The 22630-nt window shown below is 60.0% G+C and overlaps 1 protein-coding gene across 4 annotated transcripts in view; it reads right to left on the reverse strand.

Annotated features, from left to right (window-relative positions):
* Window positions 1–457: 457 nt before the first annotated feature.
* The window catches only part of CDH22 (cadherin 22), a 127505-nt gene continuing 105332 nt past the window's right edge, over window positions 458–22630 (reverse strand). For 3 of the 4 annotated variants that reach the window (XM_068912089.1, XM_068912091.1, XM_068912092.1), the window contains exons 8-12: window positions 20107–20243; window positions 12113–12234; window positions 11823–11940; window positions 3475–3726; window positions 460–1889 (exon numbers count right to left, since the gene is read on the reverse strand). In XM_068912089.1, the coding sequence (XP_068768190.1) occupies window positions 1351–1889; window positions 3475–3726; window positions 11823–11940; window positions 12113–12234; window positions 20107–20243 (1168 nt within the window). In that variant the 3' untranslated portion in view covers window positions 460–1350. Of the gene's footprint in view, window positions 2230–3474; window positions 3727–11822; window positions 11941–12112; window positions 12235–20106; window positions 20244–22630 lie in introns of all 4 variants that reach the window. The other variant, XM_068912093.1, reaches the window with a different exon arrangement.

Consider the following 22630-nt stretch of genomic DNA (forward strand, 5'->3'; position numbering starts at 1 on the left):
CCGACAGCACCACCCGCCGCCCGAGGAGCGGCCGCCTCCCCCACCGGCCCGCAGGGACCGGCCGCGTCGCGCGGCCACGGGGCAGCTCCCGCAGGGCCGGCACGGTGCACGGCGGCGGCGGTGGCAGCGGCCTCGCGCACGCCTGGGCGACGGCCTGGTGCTCCACCACCAGCTGGAGCGAGCCCGGCGCGGGACCCCTGCCCCCCGCCGCCGCAGGTGCCGAAGGGGCCTCCGCTCCGACGTGGCCTGGTGGCTCCTTTCTCTGTGCCCGGCCGACAGGCTCGGGATCCCACCCGAGCACCCGGCCGGCGGCTGCGAGGGAGTCGGCCCTGGGACCCGGGGTCCGGGGCGGCCCTTGCCTGCCCCGTCCGGCCTCCTCCCCGCCTCGCCGCGGCCCTCAGAGGAGGCCAGCGCTGGCGCGGGAGCCCCGGGGCCGGGCCTGGCCGCCGCCGGTGCGGCCGCGGCTCCGCACGGCTCCGCTCCCTGCCGGGGCTGGGGTCGGGGTCTCTCCTCGGCGCAGCACCGGGCCGCGGCGGGCGGCCGGGACGTCGCGGCAGTGTCCTCCGCGCGGGCAGGGGAGCGCTCCCATCAGCAGCGTTAAACGGGACAGGAGAGAGCAAAGGAGCCGAGAGGAAGGAAACGCAGCTGAGAGGCGAAGCCGGGTCTGGAGCGGACTCGAGCGCGGCAGCTGCTCCTCAAAGCAGGCGACGGCGGAGCCCGCGCGCTGCGGGAGCCCCTCGGCCCAGCACCCGCCGCGGCCGCCCTGCGGCTCTGCCCCAGCCCCGTGCGAGGGACCCCCGCCGAGCGGAGACTCCAAAAAGTGAGCCAGCATGGAGGGAAAAACCAGAACAGAAGTGAAAAGCTTGTTTCCCTCGGCAAGGAAAGCTCTTAAAGCAATCAGAGCACTTCAGAGGCTCTGAATCAAGTGACGAAAACAATTTGGACAACAAAAGGCTCCTGGTCTGCTCTTCCTTCCTGAACTGGGCTCTCTGAACAGATCTATTTAAATGATAATTTGTGGGGGAGAAACCCCCTCCAAACTCCCTTGAATTAGATTTTTCTCTTTCTTAAATTAACGTGTAGTGCTTTAATGGAGATTGGTATTAAAGAGATTATGATGGCAGCAACGGCTCCTTTGGGCACTCCAGCCTAGCCCTGTCTGTGCTGAGGAGCCCCTAACGAGAGGCGGCTAACGAGGAGCACATCTCCCCTGCTCTGCCGGCCCCGCTCCGGCGGTGGGGCGCCGCCACGGGGCACGCTGTCCTGGGCACGCGCTCGTGCAGCACCCTGCGTGGGGGCCCCAGTCTGGCACGCGCCCCGTGCCTCGCTCCGGGGCTTTGGCCAGGGCAGCTAGGACTCCTCGCCCTCCTCCTCACCCTTGCGCCCCATGTAGAGCGCAGCCAGCTGCCGGAAACGTGGCCCCCAGCCCCCCAGGTAGGAGAAGTCCTGCTCCGAGCCGCTGGACCAGGTGTTGATGGAGCTCAGGGAGGGGATGGGGGAGTCCGAGCCCTCGAAGGCGTAGGTCTGGAACGAGTCGTAAGGCGGCACTGAGATGTCCTCATCCGCCTGCTCCACCTTCTTGCAGATATAGTCCCTGAAGACGGAGAAGTCCAGGTCTGGGTTCTGCACCCACTGCGGGAGGGCGTGGAGCTCAGAGGCCAGGTTTCCACTCAGACCTCCCTCTCCTGGCCCCCCTCCACCGTCACCACCTTTGATCTCGCTGAAGTCGTAGAGGCTGCGCAGGGCTGACATATCATAGGCCTCTGTGTCCTGCTCGCCACCCCCTTCATCATTGTATTTGATGACATTGTCCCTCATGTCCTCGTCATCCTCGGATGTCAGGTGGCTTTTGTGGTGTCGCTTCAACGTAAGGATCAGAAGGACCAGCACTGGGAAGGGAAGAGACAGTCAGCAGACAGGGTGATGGGGTCATGCAAGCTGCTCTCAGAGGCGTGAGGATGGCCTGCGTTTGGGGCCGGGCACAAAGGCAAAGCAGCCTCTGGCACAGGCAGCCCAGGCGGCCGGGACCGCCAGGTGAGGGGACTGGCACTGCCAGCCGGTTCGTATCAGCCAGGCTTATTAAGTAGCAGCTGTGTTGTGTCACTGGGTGGGAGAGAGATGGGCCTGGCCTCCAGTGCAGACCAGGAGCTTCCTTTCCATGCAGCATGACCACAGAGACAGGAGGGACAGATGGATGAACGCACGGCTGGACAGACAAACGGCTGGATTCTGTGGAAGATGAATAGGAAAGGGGGCGCATGAATCACAGCAGCAGCCAAATGTTGGGAGGGTGATTGTGGAGCAGATGGCACAGAGCCTAAGCAATGAGCCACAGATGTGTCCTGGATCATCATCCATTCATCCCATCACCTTTAGAGCACCGATGTGCACTTTATTCGTTTGGGCAATTAGGCAGAAATTTGTTTGCACTGCGTTGGAAAATGAAACCAGTGTAAAGTGCACCCTGTGGGAAAGGGTTTTCTAAACGGAGGCGCAGCGGGAGACGGGCAGCGGAGACGTGCCAAGGAGAAGAGAGACTTCAGTGAACAACATGCTGGCTTCCACAGATGTCCTGACAGCCCTCAGGAGCCAGCTGCGAGCCCATGCTGATGCCAGAGGGCTTTCAGCAGCAGCATCCATCAGCTCCACACTGCTAAACCCGAGGGCACTGTGGCACCCCCCCCTCCGGGCCCCCTCCTCTCTCTGCGTGCAAACAAGCCCACTCTTCCCCCGCACCTTCACTCCGTGCCCTGGAGCCCCAGCTCACGCTGGTGCAAATGTGTTGATGGCACCTGGCAGCACCCCTGCAACATGGAGAGCGTCCCCGCACAGGGCTGGCCTGTCCCCCAACAGCTGGTTTGCATGCTCCCCACAGACCCCAGGACACTTTTCCACAACCTACCCTTGCAGGCGCTAAACCAGCCCTGCTCCGTATCCACACACACTGTAACGTTGACCCTCACGGGCCTCTGAGACAAGAGTACCACTGCATGATTGCCTGCCCTACGTCTGCCAGCCTTGGCCACCACGGCCCAGCCCTTGGGACACATGCACACTCCTCGTCTGCAGTGAGGCACATTGCTGCATACACACTGTCACTCTGCCTGCGTGTGGCTCTCAGCCTCCCGCCCAGGAAAGGTTGGCCAGCCGACCAGCTCTCCATCCTTGGCGAGAGGGAAGCCCATCTACCCACTGCAGGGGGAATTGTCCTGCTTCGGATGTGTCGCTGAGCCCAGCCCACCAAGGACTCGGCCTGGGACAAGCATGGAAATGTCCCCAACAGCCAGGTCCCACCTGCACCCTGTGGCTGGGGGTCAGGTTTGCAGCCCCCCACTCTGCAGAGAGCTCCTGGCAAGGTGTTGGGTGGCCAAGGGGGTCTCTACCAGGCCCAAAGCAACTACCTCTGCTCGCGTGCATGACCACCAATGAGGGGATGCAGATGGGGGAAGGGGAGGGCAGCAGGCAGGCACTCACCGATCAGAATGAGGATGCACACCAGCAGAGCGATGAGCGCGCCGGGGCTCAGCGTGGCGGACATGACGTAGGCCGTGCTGTTGCAGGACTGGATGGCCCCACTGCTGTCGCAGCCACACACGCGGATGGTCAGAGTCCCCGTGCTGCTGAGGGCCGGGGGGCCGCTGTCCACCACCAGGATGGGCAGCAAATACACGTCCTGCTCTTGGCGATTGAAGCCCACTCTTTGTGTGTGCACCGCGGCCGTGTTGTCTGCAGAGAGCAAGCAAACCCACAGCAAAGTCACTCCTAGGGGACAGCAAGCAGCACTAAGCCACCTTGGCACTGGTCCCAGGACGCGATGCGCCCGAGCTCCTCCACGCGCGTGGGCACCGAAACGCTGCCGCTCCGCCGCGGGGCAGACCCACGCAGCGGCTCGGGAGGGGGCTGGAAGTCGGCGCTGCTCCCTGTCGGCAGCGGAGCGGGGAGAAGGAAAGGCAGCGGGGCAGCGGCTGAACAGCCGGGGCCAGATGTCAGAGCTGCTGCCGGCTGCCTGCAGTCTTTATCTAATAAACCACGGGTCGGTCGCTCGCAGCACGGTGCTGCTGTCTGCAGACTCCCTCCTCATCCAACCCCGCCGGCGCTGGCCTGGCCCCTTCCCGCATCCATCAGCTCCTCGACGGGCAAAGGCGTCTGTTCTGGTCCTGGTGCCCCGCGCGGCCAGAGCGCGACCGCGCCGGCGGGCAGAGCGGAGCCGCTGGCACGCAGCGGGGCCGCGCGGGGATGCTCGCACAGAGGAGGCGGGAAGGCGTCTCCCTTCCGGCTCGCCCGAGCGCGGGCTCCTGCTCCGCGGCAGCGAAGAGGCCCGCACGCCGGGCAGGGCAGCGCGCTCTAGCCTACGGCAGCCCGCGCTCGGGGGCTGCCCCGAACCCCACGCGGCCAACGGGCGAACCTCAACCTTGCTCGTGCACGCAGAGCTGCGCGGCAGGTCACTAGTCAATCCTCTCCTGGGGATGTAGCATCTTTTATCCATTAAGGGAATTTTCCAGGCCACCTCATTCGTCCCTGCTCGCAGCAGCAGACCTCAGGCAAGCAACAGCCACAGGGGCGCAGATCACAAGGCAGCAACAGGGCAAGCGCTTGTAAGAATCGATCGGGGGACGTTTTGCCTCAGAAGGGAGATATCGCATCTAAAATCGGCAGCGTGCCTGCAAGGCCGCAGCTCCCAGCACTGACCCGCACGTCCCCCGAGTCGGCCGGCCGGGGCTGCAGCGCTGCCAGCCCGCCGAGGGGGCTGCCCGCCGAGGGGCTGCCCGCGGCCCTCCGCCTGGCAGCCGCCCGGTCCCGCAGGACATCCGTGGCGGGGCCGGGCCTCTCGGAGCAGCGCGCATGGCCCCGCGCACAGGCTGCCGCGAAGCGCACGCGGAGGCCGGAGCGAGCGCGGCCGCCTGCCGGCAGCGCTGTCTGCTGGGAAGCCGCCTGTTCCCCACCGCCCATGAGCTAGGAAAAAAAGTGTTTATTGTTATGCTAATCACTTGCACAAAGGTAACAGATCTCATTTGGTGCTGCTGCCTCAGCTTGCTGCAACATAGCGGGGAGATATAAATAGCATTAATAGCATCATCTCAGCGAGAGGCAGGACTAGCTCCTCGCTCGCCCAGCTAAACACAGCCCTCAGGCACCCGGACCCAGCAGGGACACAGTCCCCGGGCAAACGGGTCGCAGCAAGGCGCTACAGCTGAGCGAGGCTCCGGCCCTCCGCCAGGAGCACCCTGCGCCCCGTCGCGTGGCCCACGCTGAGCGCCCAGCCCGAGAGCCCGCGTCGGGCCTGCTCGAGGGCCGGCACACGCTGCCCAGCCCCTTCCTGACCTGGCTCTTGCTGCCCGTCTTCCTCGGGCTCTGTTTGGTGCTCGGGAGCTGTTCCAGCCTCGCAGGTAAACACCGATTTAGCTCCGTGTACATGTGCACATAGCGCCAGCGCTTCGTGCTCCTGGAAGCAGCAGAACGCTGCAACTCCCTGTTTGCAGCCAGTTCAGCTCCATTTAGAGAGCAAAACCTGCCACAAGGCACGCTGACTTCAGCGTCGTGTATTTTTAGAAACAGTCTCCAGAAACAGAGCGGAAATACTACGTGCAAGTCGCAGAGAGGCAGCCACTAGCCTCGGCTCGGATACTGACGGCACTGCTGAGCCCCCTCCCCTCCCAACAAGGAAAGGAGGAAGATTTCCATTGCTGACCCCACAAAGTCAAAATAAAGCAGCCAGCATTTAAATACAAGCAGCAGCATGACAGACAGCTCTGAGGAACCTCAGCCCAGGAAGGGGCTGAGATCTTGCTCTGTTACCCAAAACTTAGCGCTAGGAAGAGAGACAGAAATCCTAAGTACAAAACACTATTTCAAGAGAGAAAATGTTTTACAACGTTTGAACAGGATGATGGCAACACTTCCTACAGGAAGAGCAGCAACAGCAACTTCACATGTGCTCCAAAGACATTGCTCACCAGTGCCGGATAGCCGGCGCGAGTCTCACGGCACCAGCTCTGCAGGTCCCCGGGCACGGAGACGCCTCCCCGCTGCCCCTCTGTGCCCCCACCTCCCTGGGCACTCTGGACAACTCGGCTTCCCTCTCTAGAGTTTACACCCGTTACTTGCAAACTTTTCCTGCGTTCCCTTCTGGGCCACACATATAAGAATGAGATGCTCCAGAAAAAACAGTGCTGCTGCCATGCCACATAGCCCATGTGAACATAGAAGGGAGGTAACTTTTGCCCAGATCTGGACAAATATATCCTGGAAAATGTATTCAAAGCAATTTCTTACAGAACAATGTAATTTCCCCCCAGCACAGTTGTTTCTTCACACGCCTCCGACCTGAGGCAGTTCCTTCCAGGCTTTGTGTCTTGGGGTAGGTTTGTTTGCACCAGCAGTCAAGAGTTGTTGCAAAGACAAGCTAGGAAGGCCTTGGCCCTACAGCCTCTCTTGTCCCTTCATCGGTAGCAGCTTTCTGCTAAGCCCAGTTTTGGGGCCACAAAGCTGAGAGCAGTGTTTCCCATGAGGTGGCATGGAAATTGCAGCAGATGTTGAAATCAGCTTTGTTGAGCCGCAGCTTTTCTGCACTGAGGAGTTTGGACCTCTTCCATACTTATGTGTTTTCCTGTCCAGTCTGTGTGAGGTCGCACTTTGAGCTACCATCACACCACTCTGAAGGTATTACTGCATTTGCTCTGCAGCCCATGAGCCAAGCCGTTTAGTGTCATTGCTGCCTCGCTAGACAAGTTGACATTTTATATTCCTCCACAGGTTTCCTGTGTCACCCTCTCCCTGACCACGCGGTGATTTTTATCCCATGTCACATCAGATCATTTCAGGCAAAGGACAGGAAACAACATCTCTGTCTCCTCAAGGAGCAATTCACAAGGCAAGATAGAAAGCAACAGGAGTCAAGTGTGCAGGGACCAGTCAATATCGCTGTAAGAGGGAAGTTTAGGAATGCAATATTCTCTGGTGGTAACTAGGAATAATAAAATAATTAAGTCTCTCAAACTCCCTCTCCAAAGAGGCTCTTGGCAGCTTCAAAGACAGAGCTAATAAATCCTTCTCATAACTCAATCTCAAACAGCACTAGGAAAGCAGAAGAGCGCAATCTACCTCCAGTCTGGATTTAGATATCCCAGCCCTCTCCTGTACTCCCAGGGCCACAGCGAGCATCTGCCTTTGCCATCTCCAGCAGCTGCTCTGCAGCTCCAGCGGCCCCAGATGCGCCAGCTCGTTAGTGCACGGCTCTCGGCCTGGCCCACAGCCACTTTGCTGCCGGAGCCGCCCACTCTTGGGAAGGTCTCCCTGACAGGATGGACCTCCCTCCCCAGCCCCGTGGCAGGGGCAGCCAGAATGAGAAGAATTTGGGTCTTCCTCTTTTGCCTCTTTCTCGGCCCAGGTTCTCCGGGTGCCAACCACGCTGCTGCTGCAGCTCATTTGCCCCTTGCTCAGTCCCCGGGGAGATCCAGCGCTCCGTTTCACCCCACGGCAGATCACCACCTGCGCTGTTCACGTGGAGAATGGCATCCCTGCGGTGGCTGGAGGAGGCTTCCTCTATCCTCAGGCATGCTTCAGATCCTCATGTTCTGCATTTGATTGTTAAGATTTTCATCCGTTACATCCTCTTAATGAGACCTGCCGAGAGTTCAGACATCTGCTTCCCTAGCCCTTGAGCTCTGGAGTCAGTAGCATCCATGTGTCGCTCCATATTATCCACCAACCCTTCCAGGTTGCAGGGCTTAGTTTCTTTCTACCATCCCTTCCAACACAATTAGGATTTCTTGGAGAACATGATTTTGGGCTTTAATTACCTTTGATGCTTCTTTAATCATTTTTCTCTGGCCAGAAAGACACAGAAAAGAGGGAGTTAGGAGCCACAGGATGGTGAATGCTTTTGGAAAGGCACAAACTGGAACCAGGTGAGGTCAGCTCTTTTCCTTCTATCTCTTCCTTTACGCGCTTCATTTGCTGGGTATCTTCCTTCTGGATCTGGTCCATTGCTATCACACATGACTTTTTATTCCTTGTCTGATGAATTAAGAAGTGCTTGAGCACTCCCTCAGACAGAGCAGGAGTTAAAGGAGGAAGGATGCAGGTAGGAAATGGCACTATTTCTAAAAGCCTGACGCCTGCAAACTGCTTCAGCTGTAATTCAGCTAATGGGAAGCCTCCTGCAGAGTCACCTTTCGCTCTTACTTCTCTGACCTGGAGCGTGAGAGCCAAGGCCGCTCTTGGCAGCCACAGACCACTGCATGCCACAGGGAACCAGGAGAGGACAAGCGGAGCTGCAGGTCCTTTTGCAAGGATCATCTCACTCTCCGCACAGCTCTGACCACAGCGGGGCCTGACCCAGCAGGGCTTGGGCAAGGGGCAGCACCGTGACCCCAGGCTCAGCAGACCTGCCCTGTGACCACTGACGTACACCCACGTACCTGGCAAATACTCTACTACGTCTTCTTTGCATGGACAGGCTGCCCCATCTCCCAGGACGGTCCCTAAAATCCCCTCACGCTGCTGATAAGGAACGCAAGAGCAGCCCACATGACTTTCGGCATCCTCTCCTGACCTCGCACACTGCCCCAGCTGGCTCTGCTCCTCGTGTGCTAGAGGGCTGTTAATTTTAAAATTTAGCCAACTCTACCTCTGGGTCCTTCTGCTTTTTCTGGTATCCTAAAGAGGGCCTGCGAGGAGCCTGGCCAAGCAGGCGCCGTCCCTCGCTCCCGCTGCACACCAAGATGCATCCAGCGGCTCTTTCCGTGGGAGCCCCCGGGCTGCAGCCGGCCGGCAGACGCGGCACCCAGCGAGCACAGACGAGCCCCTCTCCGGCAGCTCGGCGGTCACACGCTGCTGGCCGTGGCCCCCTCGCTCCCCGTCTACCGTCCACGCGGTGGCTCAGGTGCTCTTGCCCGGCCTGGCAGACTGCAGAGTCGGGGAGGGCGAGGGTTCCTGAGAGGACACGGTCCCTGCCGCACCGAGGACACGTTGCACTGCTGAGGCGCTTTCTACTGCCTTGCAGGAACTGGGGAAGTAGGTGCAAAGAAAAAAAGAGAAGGATTTAAGCAGGAGCTTAGCGAATCCATCTGTGCTGACATCCATCAGTGTCACTCCTTGGCTGCAAAAGCAATATTTATAAATCACGTTTCAAAACTGGCTACAAATTTGTACAAAGAAACAGATGGGCTGGTGGTAGCAGTTTGTCACCACTGATATTTATACAGAGAAGGAGAGAGAAGTGCAAGGGGACGAACACACGAGAGGGAGGCATGGGGCGGGCAGAGGAGGATGCAGCAAGGGAATGAGCGAGAGCAGAGGGCGAAGGCGAGTGCTGCCAGGACACGCAACGCACTGGGGAAGCCAGGAAAAAAGAACCAAAACAAAGGGAAATGACACTAAAACATGCTCTCGCACTAGAGGTGAGGGGTGCCTCCGTCTGCACAGGCAGCCTCCTCCCCTTGCTATTGCAGATGGCATTGCTCGGCATTTAGGAGGGTCTGCAAACACCCAGGGAATAACCCTGCAGCAACGGTATTTGTTTTACCCAGAGCAGAACGCAGGAGGTGATGCCAGCTTTTACTCATTTTATTCAGCGTTGCACCACATGCAACGCTGGTGGGATCGTTTAGCGCAGTGGATCACTGTGTGCTGGGAGTCTCGTCCCAGCCAGGGGAGCAGCGGCGCTGGGGACACGGCAGCGCGCGAGCCCCAGTCCCGCACCCTCTGCAGCGCCTGCGCTCGGGTCCCCGCTGATGGGCTCCAGCGTGCACATGCAGGGGGGCAATTTCCAAACACCGCCAAGCGGAGAAGTGACCCCGCTGAGCCCTGTCATCCCCAGCCCGGTCCCTTGTGCCAGGCAGCTGGAACAGCCGTGATCTCCCCGTGGGACCGCAGCAAACGCTGGCTCCGAGGAGGGACCGGCCCTTCATCCTGCTGGGGCTCGGTGGGGCCAGGTCCCGACAGATGCTGGGGGCAGCTCTGTGCTCAAGCAGGTTTTCATAAAGCCCCTCAGAAAAAGGGAAGGAAATTAATCACTGGGCGTGGTGCAAAATCTTGCGAGGATTAAAGCGTGCTTACATGATTAGAAGCAAAAGTCTCATGAACAGCTGCCTCGCGGGTGCAGGGGAGGAACTCGGGTCAGGGACAACTGCGCTTTTCAGGGCACAAAGTAACGTCAGTCTTTCTACAATCATGTCTCAAGCTTTTTGCTACAAGCCCCATCTTAACTATCCCTAATGATGCTGAGTCCAATCTGAAAAAGCAGAATCTCATGTCAGCAGAGGGTTCCTCTGATAAGCACAAAACAAACAATCAGACTTTTGACAGAAGAAGCTGCAAAAAACAAACAAAAATCTGGTCTCAAAAAAAAACCCCAAACAAACAAACAAACAAAACAAAACAAAGCATTTCAATTTGGTCTGCTGGCTTCAGTCCAGGTTGGCTCCTTTGGCTGGAGAAGATCCCGACACCTGCAAGAGTCCCTGTCGCACGCACCGCTGTGATCAGCACCTAGACACGTCAGAAAAGCCAGCCAAGAGGAGGCAGCAGCCCAATAACTGCCTTCCCGAGCTGCCCCGCGGTGCTCCAGGCCAGCTGAAACCAGCCGGGCCCCAGCAGCCAACGCAAGCCGCGTCGCGCCGCCGGCCAGGATGGGCCGTTGGGAGCGGGCACGGCCCCGAGCACCCGGAGCGGGCGACCCTGCCCGGCCCCACTCCCCAGGATGAGGCTGAGCGCACGGAAACCGCAGGACCAAACACCTGACGGAGAAGTCAGCTCTGCCCTCACATCCCGGGACGACCTGCCTGGCCCCGACCGCAGCCGCGAGACGCCGCGGGCACCTCTCGGCCGCCGCGGGACGAGGCACGGCGCGGGTCCGGAGGCCGAGCTGCCGCACGGCGGGCGCGGGGCTGCCGGGCTGCCCGCACAGCGCACCCCGGCCCGGGAGGCACCGCGCTCCGGGGAAGGACGAAGCGTGATGCTCAGAACAGGAGAGCGCTCATCTGTAAATCCACATCGTCTCCTGGCCCGCAGGCAGGTTTGAGACTCCGCAGCAGCCAAGGGACGGAGCCCCCTGGAAGTACGAAGGCTGTTGGCGCAGCGCCAGGCGAGCTCTGCCGAGTCGGGAGCTGGCGGACCCTCCGTGAGGGAATCCAGACCATCAGCTGGCCAGCCCGCCGTTGCGGGATGCCCCATCGCTCACATGCATGCCCAGAGGAAGCAAGAGTGCGGTACAGCTCCCAGATGTTTCCTCGAGCGCAGCAGGGAGCCTGCACAACCCATCCTGCCAGGCGGAGGCCCGAACCGCTCGCTCTCCAGAGGGATAACAACACTTGCAGGCTCCTCGCTGAGGCGGAGGTTGGTCAAACGGTGCTGCAGCACATGCTGCGGGCCTGGGCAGAAGCCTTCTGCTCTCCTGGTAGCACCGACCCTCGTCGGCGATGCTGCAGCTCTTCCCCCAGCCCCGCAGAGGGAGGCTAGCAGCACTCCCTGGCACAACGTGAGACACTGAGCATGGGCGAGCTGTCGGCACCTCGTGTTCCCAAAAGCAAACGGGGAGGGAAGGAGAGGCCTTGGCTCTAGGAAGCCCTGATGAGCTTCTCTTCCAGGCAGGAGATGCCTCGTAGTACAGGTGAGGCAGATGCGTCCCTTGCCCAGGAGCAGGAGACGGGAGAAAGCACGCGCCTTGCACGCAGCACCCGCGGAGAGGGACAGCGCGGGCGGCCGCGGCCGGGCAGCGGCACCGGCCCGTCCAGCGGGGCGTGCTGCAGGACCCCGAGCCCGTCCCCGTGGCCCCCCGGCCCCAACCCCAGCAGCTGGCCCAGCCCGGGGGCAGGACTCACCCTTAACATCCAGCAGGGAAAAATGGTGGCTGTGGGTGGCTTCGGGCGCCAGGGTGAAGTAGAAGCGATGGCCGCTCTGGGGCTCGTCGCGGTCCACAACGCTGATCGTCTGAACAAGCTGCGGAGAGCGAGCGGCGGTGAGGAGCGGCGCGGCCCGTCCCCGGGGGGGGTCTCGCGCCACCGGCCCGCGTCCACGGTGGCCGTAGGGCGCCGGCGGAGCAGCCCCGTCCCCCGCGGCCGGGACGGCGGCGCAGCGGCGGCTCCGGAAGGAGCGCGCGACCCCACGCTACCTGGCCCGGCTTGGCGTCCTCGCACACGGCGGCTTCGTAGGGGGTGGCGAGCTCGGGCGGGTTGTCGTTTACGTCCAGGATGCGGATCCGCAGAGAGGCTCTCGACACCTGCGAATGATTATCTGAAACAGAAAAGCAGCAACGCTGCAGCGGGAAGCGCCATCTGCCACCAGCCGGGAGCAAACGCCCTCTCGTCCCGAGAGCTCCCGCGGCGCTGCCGTCCTGCCCGCAGCGGGTCCCGGCGAGGAGCCCAACGTCGGGCTGCGTGCCAGGGGCTCCCGAGCCGCCGCCGTCGGCTCGTCCTTGCCGCGGGAAAGCGGAGCAACCCGGAGCAAACCCGAGCGACGGGAGTCGGCACCGACGGCGCCGGGCGCCCTGGCTGCGGCCAGGCAGGTGTGTCCAGAGGCGGACGTCACGCCGGACCGGGGCCGGGGTCCCTCCAGCATCGACTGCTGCGCAGCTCGTTGCGGGGACGGGCCAGCTCCTGCCACAGGCACCCACGGGTGGGATCGCCCGACCGGTCATGTCCACCCGCATCCTGGCCCCCGCGCCCAGCGGCGGGTGGAGGGATCCGCGAGACCAGCGCGGCAGAGCCAGGGCGGGGAGCAGCCGGCATCGAGGCAGAGCAGACACCCACAAACCCCATCGCGCGCTCCACCCGCCACCTCCCCGCGGCCTTCCCTGGATGTCTGCTGGCTGCTCCGCGCGCTCGCCGGGGACCGCGCTGGCGGTCAGCGCTCCCGCCCGCCCCGGCGCGTCCTGCCCCGTGGCGCGCACCTCAAGGCTGTGCTGAGCCCTCTTCGTAACGCTATACATCACGCCGGAGGGCCTGACGTTTTCTGAAGCGCCTCGCCTGCTTCCCGAAACGAGGGGTCCCGAGTTCGCCAGCTCCCGTGTTCTCCCGGGGGTCGCGGCGCCGGCAGAGCCGGTGCCGCTCCTCCCGCCCAGGCAGGAGCGCTGCTGCCCACCTGGTTGTAAAATTAACGCTGGCCTGCGAATCAGGTGGAGACGGCCCTGGGGAGCGGAGATTTAGCACTGCTCCGTAATTAGCCGGGAACGGGCCCCCTCGCCGGGCTGCCCGCGCCCCGCTCCCGCGCCCAGACCAGCTGCTCTGGTGATCAGATGGTTGTTTTGGGGGAGGGAGGCAGAAGTCGTGACTAAAAGCCTGGAACGATGCGTTATTTTAAAAACCATGTTGGTGCAGCAAAATAAACTGCGACTGCTTGGGGGGAGCAAGGAAGCTGGAGGCAGCGGGGCGGGAAGGGAGGCAGAGAGGAGCCCACCGCGGAGCGATCGAGCAGCAGCAAGGACTCGATCCCCGCAGGCGGCAGGGCGACGGCACGGCGGCAGCCCTGGGCAGCCTGGGGCGCCCGGCAGGGAGACGCCGCCCTCCCTGCCGCTCCGCGCTGAGCCCAGCCGGCGCGGCCCGAGGGCGCTGCGAGAGACGGATGAGGAGTGGCAGCCGGGAAGGGAGGAGGAAGAGACCTGGGGAAGGCGCAACCCAGGACCCTCTCTTCCTCCTAACTTCAACGGTGAGGAGCGTTTGCTCCCCCACGGCACGCACGCACGCACGGCCAGTCTCGTCCTCCACCGCCCCGGCGCAGGACCGGGGGGACACCCCGAATCTCCAGCCGAGCCCGAACGCGGCAGCTCTCCTCAGCTGACACGTTTCATAGCCTCGCTAGCAAGGACATGACCAGCATGAGACAGCAGCTGGCGCGGGGCAAGGCCACGAGCCCCCCCCCGCAGCACCAGTCAGCAGAAATCTTCCGCCCTGCACGCGTGGGTTGGAGTTATCCGTGTGCCAAGACACATTTTCTGAGGGCCTGCGTTGACCCCCTTGCTGCCAGAGCCGTAACATCCCGGTCCCTGAGCGCACGTCAAAGCACGGTTGTCCTTTCCACGAGCACCCTGTCATAAGGAAGTTCTCCTTTGCCTCATCCTGAATTGATAAAGCCTGAGGCTCACGCTCTACTCCTGGCTCAGTGACAGGGTTAAAATCTGATGTCTCCAGGAGCATCAAGGTTAGAAACGCAACCATTGCATCTTTGGCAACTCTTCCAGTGAGGCACACGGAGGTTTCTTTTTACTTCAGCTGTACCGTGATCTATTTGAAGGCTCCTCAAATGCATTCTTTACAAGCTTTCCTCTTCCTGTGAGCCCAGTACCTGGATTTATGGGTGGAAAATATGAAAAATAGTCGAGTATTTGAAAAAAAAAAATCTCCAAAACATCTCTGAAATATGCTTTCTGTAACTTGAGTGGCATAAATTGAATTTACAACGGTCAGGAGAGCAATTAAGATTTTGCTGGAGTACATCTGTGATGAAGTGCATGACTCAACAGCAATGCAAACTTCACACTGGTAAGTCCAAAAAGCTCCAACACACGCTTCATTTTTGCGAAGCATCACTACATGTGCAGAGATGCCCATCTCCATTCCTACGCACGCTCGTGCGCTCTGGCACACGGAAGTAAACCCTCCGCAGGCGTTTACCACTGCCGGGGAGAGCAGCAGGCTGGGCGGATGACCGCTGCGACCACACGCAAAGCAGAGCTACAGCCTCAAAGGGAGTCTGCAGAAAACAGAAGTAGCACCTGGCCAGCAGATAGGTGGAAGGTTGCACATGCCAGGCTGAGCGCGATCAGTTTAAAAGAAAAGAGAATTTAAAAAAAAAAAAAAAAAGAAGAGGGCATCTTCTTCCATTGCAGCATCTCTCCCTGGTATTCCAGCTCAGCTGACTGACATGCAAATTAGTTTAATTATTTCTTCTTCTAAAATAAATTATATTTTGCAGTAGCTGCAATATGTTGTGTCAGGCAAAATTACATTCAATATTTTTAAACTAATTGATGTCAGCCTTGAGAAAACCTGATTGACAGGAGCAAGGAAACTAGGCTGCTACCTAAACGGTTTCCTAAATTAAAATTAAACATGCCGTTTTTCTGCATTTCCTCCAGGAGTTGGAATGCTATTAATCTGCAAAGACTGAGGAAAGAGACACGGAAAACACACAGAACAAGGGGAGAGGCTGGAAGCAGAGCGGTGGGTGCAGCAGCACCAGGCCGGTGCAGGATCGCTGCAGCGCGCCGGAGCCAGCGGGCGCGGGGACAGAGGCCGGCCACATCGCTTCCGCTCTGCAGCTGCGACGAGCCGCCCCAACCTGCCCGGCTGCGGGAGAGCGCCGAGGTCCCGCAGCACCCGGACCCCGTGCACGGCGACGCTGCAGCTGGCACGCAAACGCACCGCTGAGTCTTCAGCTGCGTTCCCACGCATTCTTTCTTAACTCGGCCACGAAAGTAATCAGAACAGGGCAACGCTCCTGACTCAAATATGCCGATACAGAACTGCATCTCGTTCCCCGCTCAGCGGACTGCTGTCCTGCTGCCCCAGGCGGCCGCAGCTGGTGGCGAGGCGAAGGGATCGCGGGGATGCGCGGGCACTGCCCCGTGGCAGGGCAGGAGGGATCCGGGTCTTGTCTCTGCTGAGCAGCGATGCCGGACGGCAACCGGCTGCCGACTCCCCTGCCGGCCCGAACAGCAACACGCAAGCACAAGAGCTGGATTTTTCTGTTTGAAATACCCCCTCACACAAACTCACAATGAAGCGCAGTGTTTTGGTTTTTTTTATGCCAGGACCTCTACTGCGAGGCTGCAGATCCAACCACCGCTGGGGCACAAGCGCCCTTTGCACCACTGCCCGCGCACCCAGGCAAGTCCCAGCAGCGGCGTCTCGTGCAGAAAGTGGCTCCACAGCTCTTCTGCAGTCCGAGGCAAAACCAGCAGGCTGTGGGCAGCTGGATTTTGTGGCTGCAGCACCTCGGGAAACATAGTTCACACCCATTGCATTGGGTGCAGCCTGCAATCCAATATCTTTGCATCAAGACCAAATTGGTACAATACTGAATTCAGAATTATTACATCAGTACAGCAGCCAGAAGAGCCAGGGGCGGAATTTTAAGCCGCGTTATCTGAGCAAATTGGGAGAACAAAATGCAGATTAGAAGACCCGGCTGGACGACTCTGCTTTCCAGCACTTGCACAACGGCTGGGAGAAGTGGTGGGTTTTGTGCATGTCAACACAGCTGCCTGACTGCAAGGCGGAGCAGGGATGGCACGGACAAAGCCAGAGCGCGCCAGAGGTACGGCTTGGCAGACACGGGCGGCTGCTCCAGGGGCCGGGGCGGCAAACACGGCTCCAAGCTGAGGGCAAGCAAGGTGGGAGCAGCGGTGAAGCCAAGTAACATATAAATGGCTCTCACCTCTCCTGAGTCCTGCCCGAACTCAGCAGCATGAGAGTCATTAAATCGCATCCAAACACAATGCTCTGATTAAAGCCAGTCTGCAGCAGGAAGATTTATCATCTCAATTACCAGCAGTGGACACAGCAGTCAAGGCCTCATCATTTTACATGAGCAAAGAGGAAAACAGGAAGAGAATCACTAATATTAGCCTAAGGAAGGTAAACAGCTTGTGAGAGAGATGAAGATTTATCTCTGGAAACGCTTGGTCTGGTCCCAGTCCGGACTTGCTGAACAGTCCCCACTTTTTCTGCTGGCTGCATATTTCCAGGGCCAAATATTCTGCTCATCACTAGTCGGCAGAGGCAGCTCGTGCTGGAATGTGCCCGTTTTGCAAAAAGGAGACCCAGCCCTCCTCTAACAGCACTCACTGGAGGCCTTCTGGCTGCTTTTCTTATTGCTCCTGAGATGCAGATATACCCTCTTATCTACCGTAGGTGGGACACGCACCCGGGACGGTCCGCATTGCCACAGCACCCTGCTCCCTGCACGGGCTCTGGGGCAGCTCCCGTCTCCAGCTGCTCGAACCCGAGCTGCAAGCCTTCCCTCCGCTCCCGTTCGTTGAACCTTCACGGGATGGTGGCAGCAGCGCAGGGGAAGGGCAGCCCGAGGGGACGGAGGCGGCAAGGCCTCGGGGCACCGAGGGCCAGCACCGCGGGGAGGGAGCGAGCGCGCTTCCCCCCGGCCCCGACGAGCTCCGGAGCCGGGGCGCTGAGGCTCCTGGCGGGCTTCGTCCGGCCTCTGCAAGATTTGCATCCCGCTGGGAAAAAAGAGAACGAAGGTTTTACCACTTGCCTCGGCTGGAGCCGTTCACGTCCTTCCCCAGCGGCAGGCAGGAGCGGCCGCGCGCCGGAGCGGCCAGGGCACCGGGTGCCCCGCGGCGCAGGGACCGCGCAGACGGGCTGCCCGGAGGCTCCCGGCCGCTCCGCGCGGGCAGAGCCCCATCCAGCCCCACTGCCCGGCCAGCGCGGCGCTGGCACGGTGTGACACGTCTCGCGCCTGCGCCAACCCTCCTCTGCTGCTTTGAAGGCCTCACCTTTACAGCTGCCCTTTCCACCAGAGTATTCAGACATAAATTGTACTTTAAATTCAATATCAGTCATTAATATTTCATGATTACAAAACGTTAAGGATAATGTCACAGGGAGGAACGTCTGGGCAGTTAAAACGGATGAGTCAGAGCTCGCTGATGGGAGAAGTCGGGATGCTGAAGAGTCTCCCCAGCTCCTGACGTGATCCAACCCGACAGGCTGCCTGCTGGAGGGGAGCCGCAGCATTTACTGACTGCCTCTGAAATCTTAGCTGCTGCATATAAATATTTTCCTTCTGATTCTTGTCACCTCTCGTTTGCTCTGGATGCCCAGCTGCGCCGTAACGCTGCGGCTCGCATCCCCGCGTGGTCGCGGCCGGCAGCGCCCGCGTCCAGCATCGCTGGCGCCGGAGCCCTCCGGGACGCGCCGTGGGTCTGCGGCACCCTCCCGTTGCGCTGGGGCTGGCAGGACCCCCCCCGCCGGAGCACCGGTCACCCGAGCCAGGAGTCACCGCAGACACCGGCTTCAGCAAAAGCCGCAGAGTCGGAGACGTCCAAGCCGTGGGGCGGCTCTCGCCCGGCCACGACCTCCTCCCCCTCCTTTCCTGCGGCACAGCAGCGAGCGAGAACGCAGCACCGACAGCCAGACGTTCACACCCCGAGATGCGTCCTGCTGTGCTGCCGCAGCGGCCGGTCCTTCAGCCGGAAAGGCACAGTAGGAGCCGACCGCTGAACCCCGAGTCAAGCTTCTGATGTGGCTTCCTGAATATGGATGGCATCTTCTGATTAAATAACAAATGAACAAAAAAGAACCAGAAATCGCTCGGAGCTGCCCAGAGTGAAGCCTAGGAGAAACTCCTGCCCCCAGCGCCTGCAGGAGGACAAGCCTTGGCAAGCGTCCGCCAGTAATTGGGAAGTGCTTTGCAGCCAAGGCAGCTCCCCGGCGCTGGCGGGTGCCGCGGCCACGGGGGGCAGAGCACAGCAGCTCCCGGCGGCCCTGGCAGCTCCTGCATGAGACAGGTGGAAAATTTTGAAGAATGCAGCAGGTTTTTCCATTTCCCAGCACACTGCCTGGGATTAAGTCCCTCTTCATCTCCAGACTTGGAAAAAGGAAGAACAGGCAGGGAAGCCAAGCGCTCCCAGGGACCCAAGGAGCCCCCTCCGCTGTCCCACACAGGCATCCACACAGCCCTGCGTACCGAGCCCAGGCACCACACGCTTTACGGAGGGAGCGGGATGCCCAGCACAGTCCCACCAGCTTCTGACTCACAGCTGAAAGCCTGCGGAGAACCAAAGCCTTCCCTTTGCTATTATTTTCTTTTCACTCCCAAAGGGGAGTTTATTCAAAGCTCCAGGGAGCAGCAAGACCCAGGTTTGTTCTTTGCTTTCTTCAGCTGAAGTAGAAAAGACAAAGGGAACTTCTGCCGGAAAGCTGCTCTGCCCAAGCCCGCTCTGCGGAGCGTCTCACCAAGGGAAGATAAACCAACACGACTCACGCTACCACCGAGCCCTTCCCTGCCTGCCCTCCCAGCTGGGCGTCAGCATGTTTGGCGGTTCCCATACTTAAAAGCTGAAGGATCTCACAGCCGTGGGGGAAGGAAAAGACCATCACCAGGGCTGCAGCGGAAGGGTCCCAAAGGAGCTGGTTTTGGAAGAGGATAGACCAGCTTGCGCCTGCCTCCCCAGCCGCCAGGCTTGTCCCGGCCAGGCCGAGCGCTGCGGCCGGAGCCGGAGCAGTCAGCGGCGCTGGCCGTGCCGCGGCCGCTCCCGTCTCCGGCCTCGGGAGAGCTCTGTCCTCGCAGCCGTCCCCCCGCGCCCGCGGGCAGGCTCCGACGCAGCCTCCTCCGGGGCTCCTCCGCGCGGGTCTGCAGCCGCCCGTCCCCAGCGTGGGGCGCAGCAAACGCAGCACTTGCATGACTGTGTGAGCTCCTATTTCCTGGCCCCAGTGCAGGAGGGCGGTTTCTCTGGCCCCGTTTCCCCCGCTGCAGCAGGGCGGATGGCGCAGGGCGGCCGCAGCCCCGGGCAGCAGGGCAGGAGCTGCCGCCGCGGGAGCACCCCGCGGCCTCGCAGAGCGACCCCGGGTGCCTCCAGCCCCCGACGCCCGCACCCTCCCCTTGCCCCAGCGTCCGGTCACGTCCCTGCAGCAGAAAAAACAATAAGCTCGCTCCGTCCTCGGCAGCGAGAGCCGGTGACGAATGGCTCCGGAGGCACCCAGAGCCACATCCCGGCCTGCAGGATCCGCCTGGAAATCCCAACGGCCATCTGCGCAGCGCGGGGCAGAGCCACGCTGGCACGTGGCCAAGCCCGCGAGGACACGCGTACGCGGCCGTGGGAGCCCCCGGAGCGGCTTGCCGGGGCGGACGCAGTGAGCGAGCAGCAGGGGGACGACTGGCAGAGCTGGCGCACAGATAACACAGATTTGATTAGCGTTCATCAAAGATACTAGTCGACCATACACCCTTATTAACGCTCAAGTCAGGAAGAGTATTTTTAGGTTGTCTAGGGAGATGTTAGACTCAGTGCTGCTGCGTTTTTTTCTTGCTTCAGCGTTAATTAATGCTCGTGTCTTGGTCGCCTCTGCGGTGAACACACCCACGTTCCCCCCTTTGCCCCCTGCTGTCCAGCTCAGACCATCTGCTCCACGCCACCTTCCCTGCTCTCACCTGCTTCCATCGCCAGGACAGTGATGTTGTGCCACCCGGCCGTCTCCCGGTCCAGGACCTTCCCCGTCACAATGGCACCTGTGTTGGCATCAATGTCAAAGATCCTCTCCACGTCCGTGCTGCGGTCAATGGCGTATCTGAACACCGGGCAAAAGAGGAAGCCGTGAACAAGAAGTGAACGTGCCAAGTCCAACCTCACCACCACCTCGCAGGGTAGAGGGATCCAGCGCAACAGGCACTGTGTCACCACTTGACCTTTCTTCTGCAGCCGGGTATACGAAGGGCCTGCTTCTAGCAGGCTGCAAGCCCAGAGCCCTCAGGTTAAATTAAGGTGTGGTTTTTTTGGTGCATGAGGTGGGACCAAGTGCAGCTGTGGACAAGGGGGAATATCTGTGCTGATGGGAACCTTACGCTCCAGGTACACAGGAGACTCTTCACACGTGGCTCACTCCTCCCTCAGCTGGCCCAGCGCTGCCCCGAACCACCGGCTCGCCGTGCGCCCCACGCTCAGCCCACACCTTCCCACGCCCACCTCCGGAGAGCACAGCTCCCATCTTTGCCCAGGAGGGCAACAGCACAACCCACGAGAAGAGTCATACACCCTGGGTTAGCCCTGACACCCTGACCCTATGCAATCAGCCCCCGTGGCATGCGCTGTATTTCCAACAATCACACCCAATAAAGCAAGCTGACATTAAATCACGGCACAATTAGGCTGAGTGCTTCTTAGAGGCAGGGACTGTAAGGGAAGCCCGATCCAACCAAAGCCCCTGAGCGCAGCCATCACACAAAAAACAAACACCACCACCGCGATCAGAATTGGAAATCCAGGAGGCCTACAAATCACAAACAATACAGCATAATGTTATTGTGTGTAGCATCTTTCATACGCGCCGCATCCCAGAGCGCTTTACAGAATTAAATAATACAAGACAGCAAAGAGTACAAAGGATGAATTACGGAAAGGAGGACTGTGCACAAATTAAAGCCTTCAGTCACACACCACCACAAGGAAGGTAAACACAGAGACAAAACAAGCCAGAGAGCTGATGAGACAGGACAGCGCTGGAAGGCCATGTTGGACAATGGGAGCGGAGCGGGACGGGCTCCGGGCCAGGAGGACGCCCAGGACAGCGGGAGCCCTCACACGAGGGCCCGGCGCAGCTCGGCCGTGGCCTGCAGCCCATCACCGGCCCAGCGAGCAGCCCCGGAGGCCAGCCCGCCCGCGGAGCACGAGGACTGCCGCTCCGCGCGGGGATCAACAGCCTCTGCGCTCCCGCTCCCTCCCGGGCCCGATGCTGCACCCGCCCGGGCACCTACCCACCCGGCTGCACGTCACCTGCCCTCGATGGACACAGGCCAGCAGCGGACAAACACCTGTGTAAAGAGCAGCGTACGGTACCAGATTGCATTCCCTAGCTCTCTCCCCGTCAGACACCAGAAGGATAAGAGAGGAAGTACAATAGCACTTAACTCACAGTTAAAGGGGAAATGTTTAAAAATCACTATCTAAATGGTATCTATGCACAAATGAGCACGTTTGCACCTGTGGCTGGCCTCCTCACCTCCCTGCCCCAAAAGGGGACGGGACTCTGCCACCCGCAGCCAGGTGCAAGCCAGGAGCCACTGGACCAAGTGCTAGGGACTTCTGAGCCCTCCTCTACTTTCTGTCCAAGCTCCCAGCTGGAAACAAGCCTCTGCAACAGCTCCAGAAGGGACAGTGAAACTGCCTTGGCAAGTACCACAGCCACTCATCCACTCTGTGCTCACTGGCTGCTGGGGGAAAGGGGAAGTCTGGGCACTCAGGCGTGTGCAAATCATTCCAGTATTATGCAGGAAGAACAGAAACTAGATGATAAAACCTATATCCTTCCAACAGTATTAACTGATGCCTATGCATAACTGCTTCCACTGTTCTCCTGCATCCCCTGACCTCTAGCACATCCCTTCCTTCCTTCCCATTTTTATACTGTCAGAGTTCAAGATGGTACTTCACTCTCCATATGCCTCCCTGCTTCTTGGGTAAGCACATGCCTGTATTTTTTTCCCATACTTATGTCTTTGCTGTATAAAGAGAGATTTGTTCAATAAAAATAGCTGCACAGGAAAATCCAGTTATTGATGGGAGATATCAGAGCCTGGAAGCATCTAGCACCTGCTGCCTGCATGGCCAGAGGGCAGGAGGCTGGTGGAGAGCACTCTGCATCATGTCACTGGCATCCTCTTCTTATGCTTCCAATTGTTTTGCTCCTAAGGCTGTCTTATGTCACGTCTGAACTGTCTAGTGAGGACCAACTGCCCCTACCCTATGGCAGGGTCCAAACCTACCCAGAAATCCAACCCCTTTCAGCCTTGCTCCTATGCAGAGAGCAGCCACCTTTCCAACGCTGCGCCAAGGAAAGGAGGCAGAGCTCTGGCACTGTCTATATCTGCCACTACAGCAGGGCCGAGCCTGTTTCTGTGCACTGTGATTTTGGACGTGGCCAGTCCTGGTGGGTCTACAGCCTCCATCTGCAGCTGGTGC

This window comes from Struthio camelus, chromosome 18 (genome assembly GCF_040807025.1).
Source record: "Struthio camelus isolate bStrCam1 chromosome 18, bStrCam1.hap1, whole genome shotgun sequence".
NCBI lineage: Eukaryota > Metazoa > Chordata > Aves > Struthioniformes > Struthionidae > Struthio > Struthio camelus.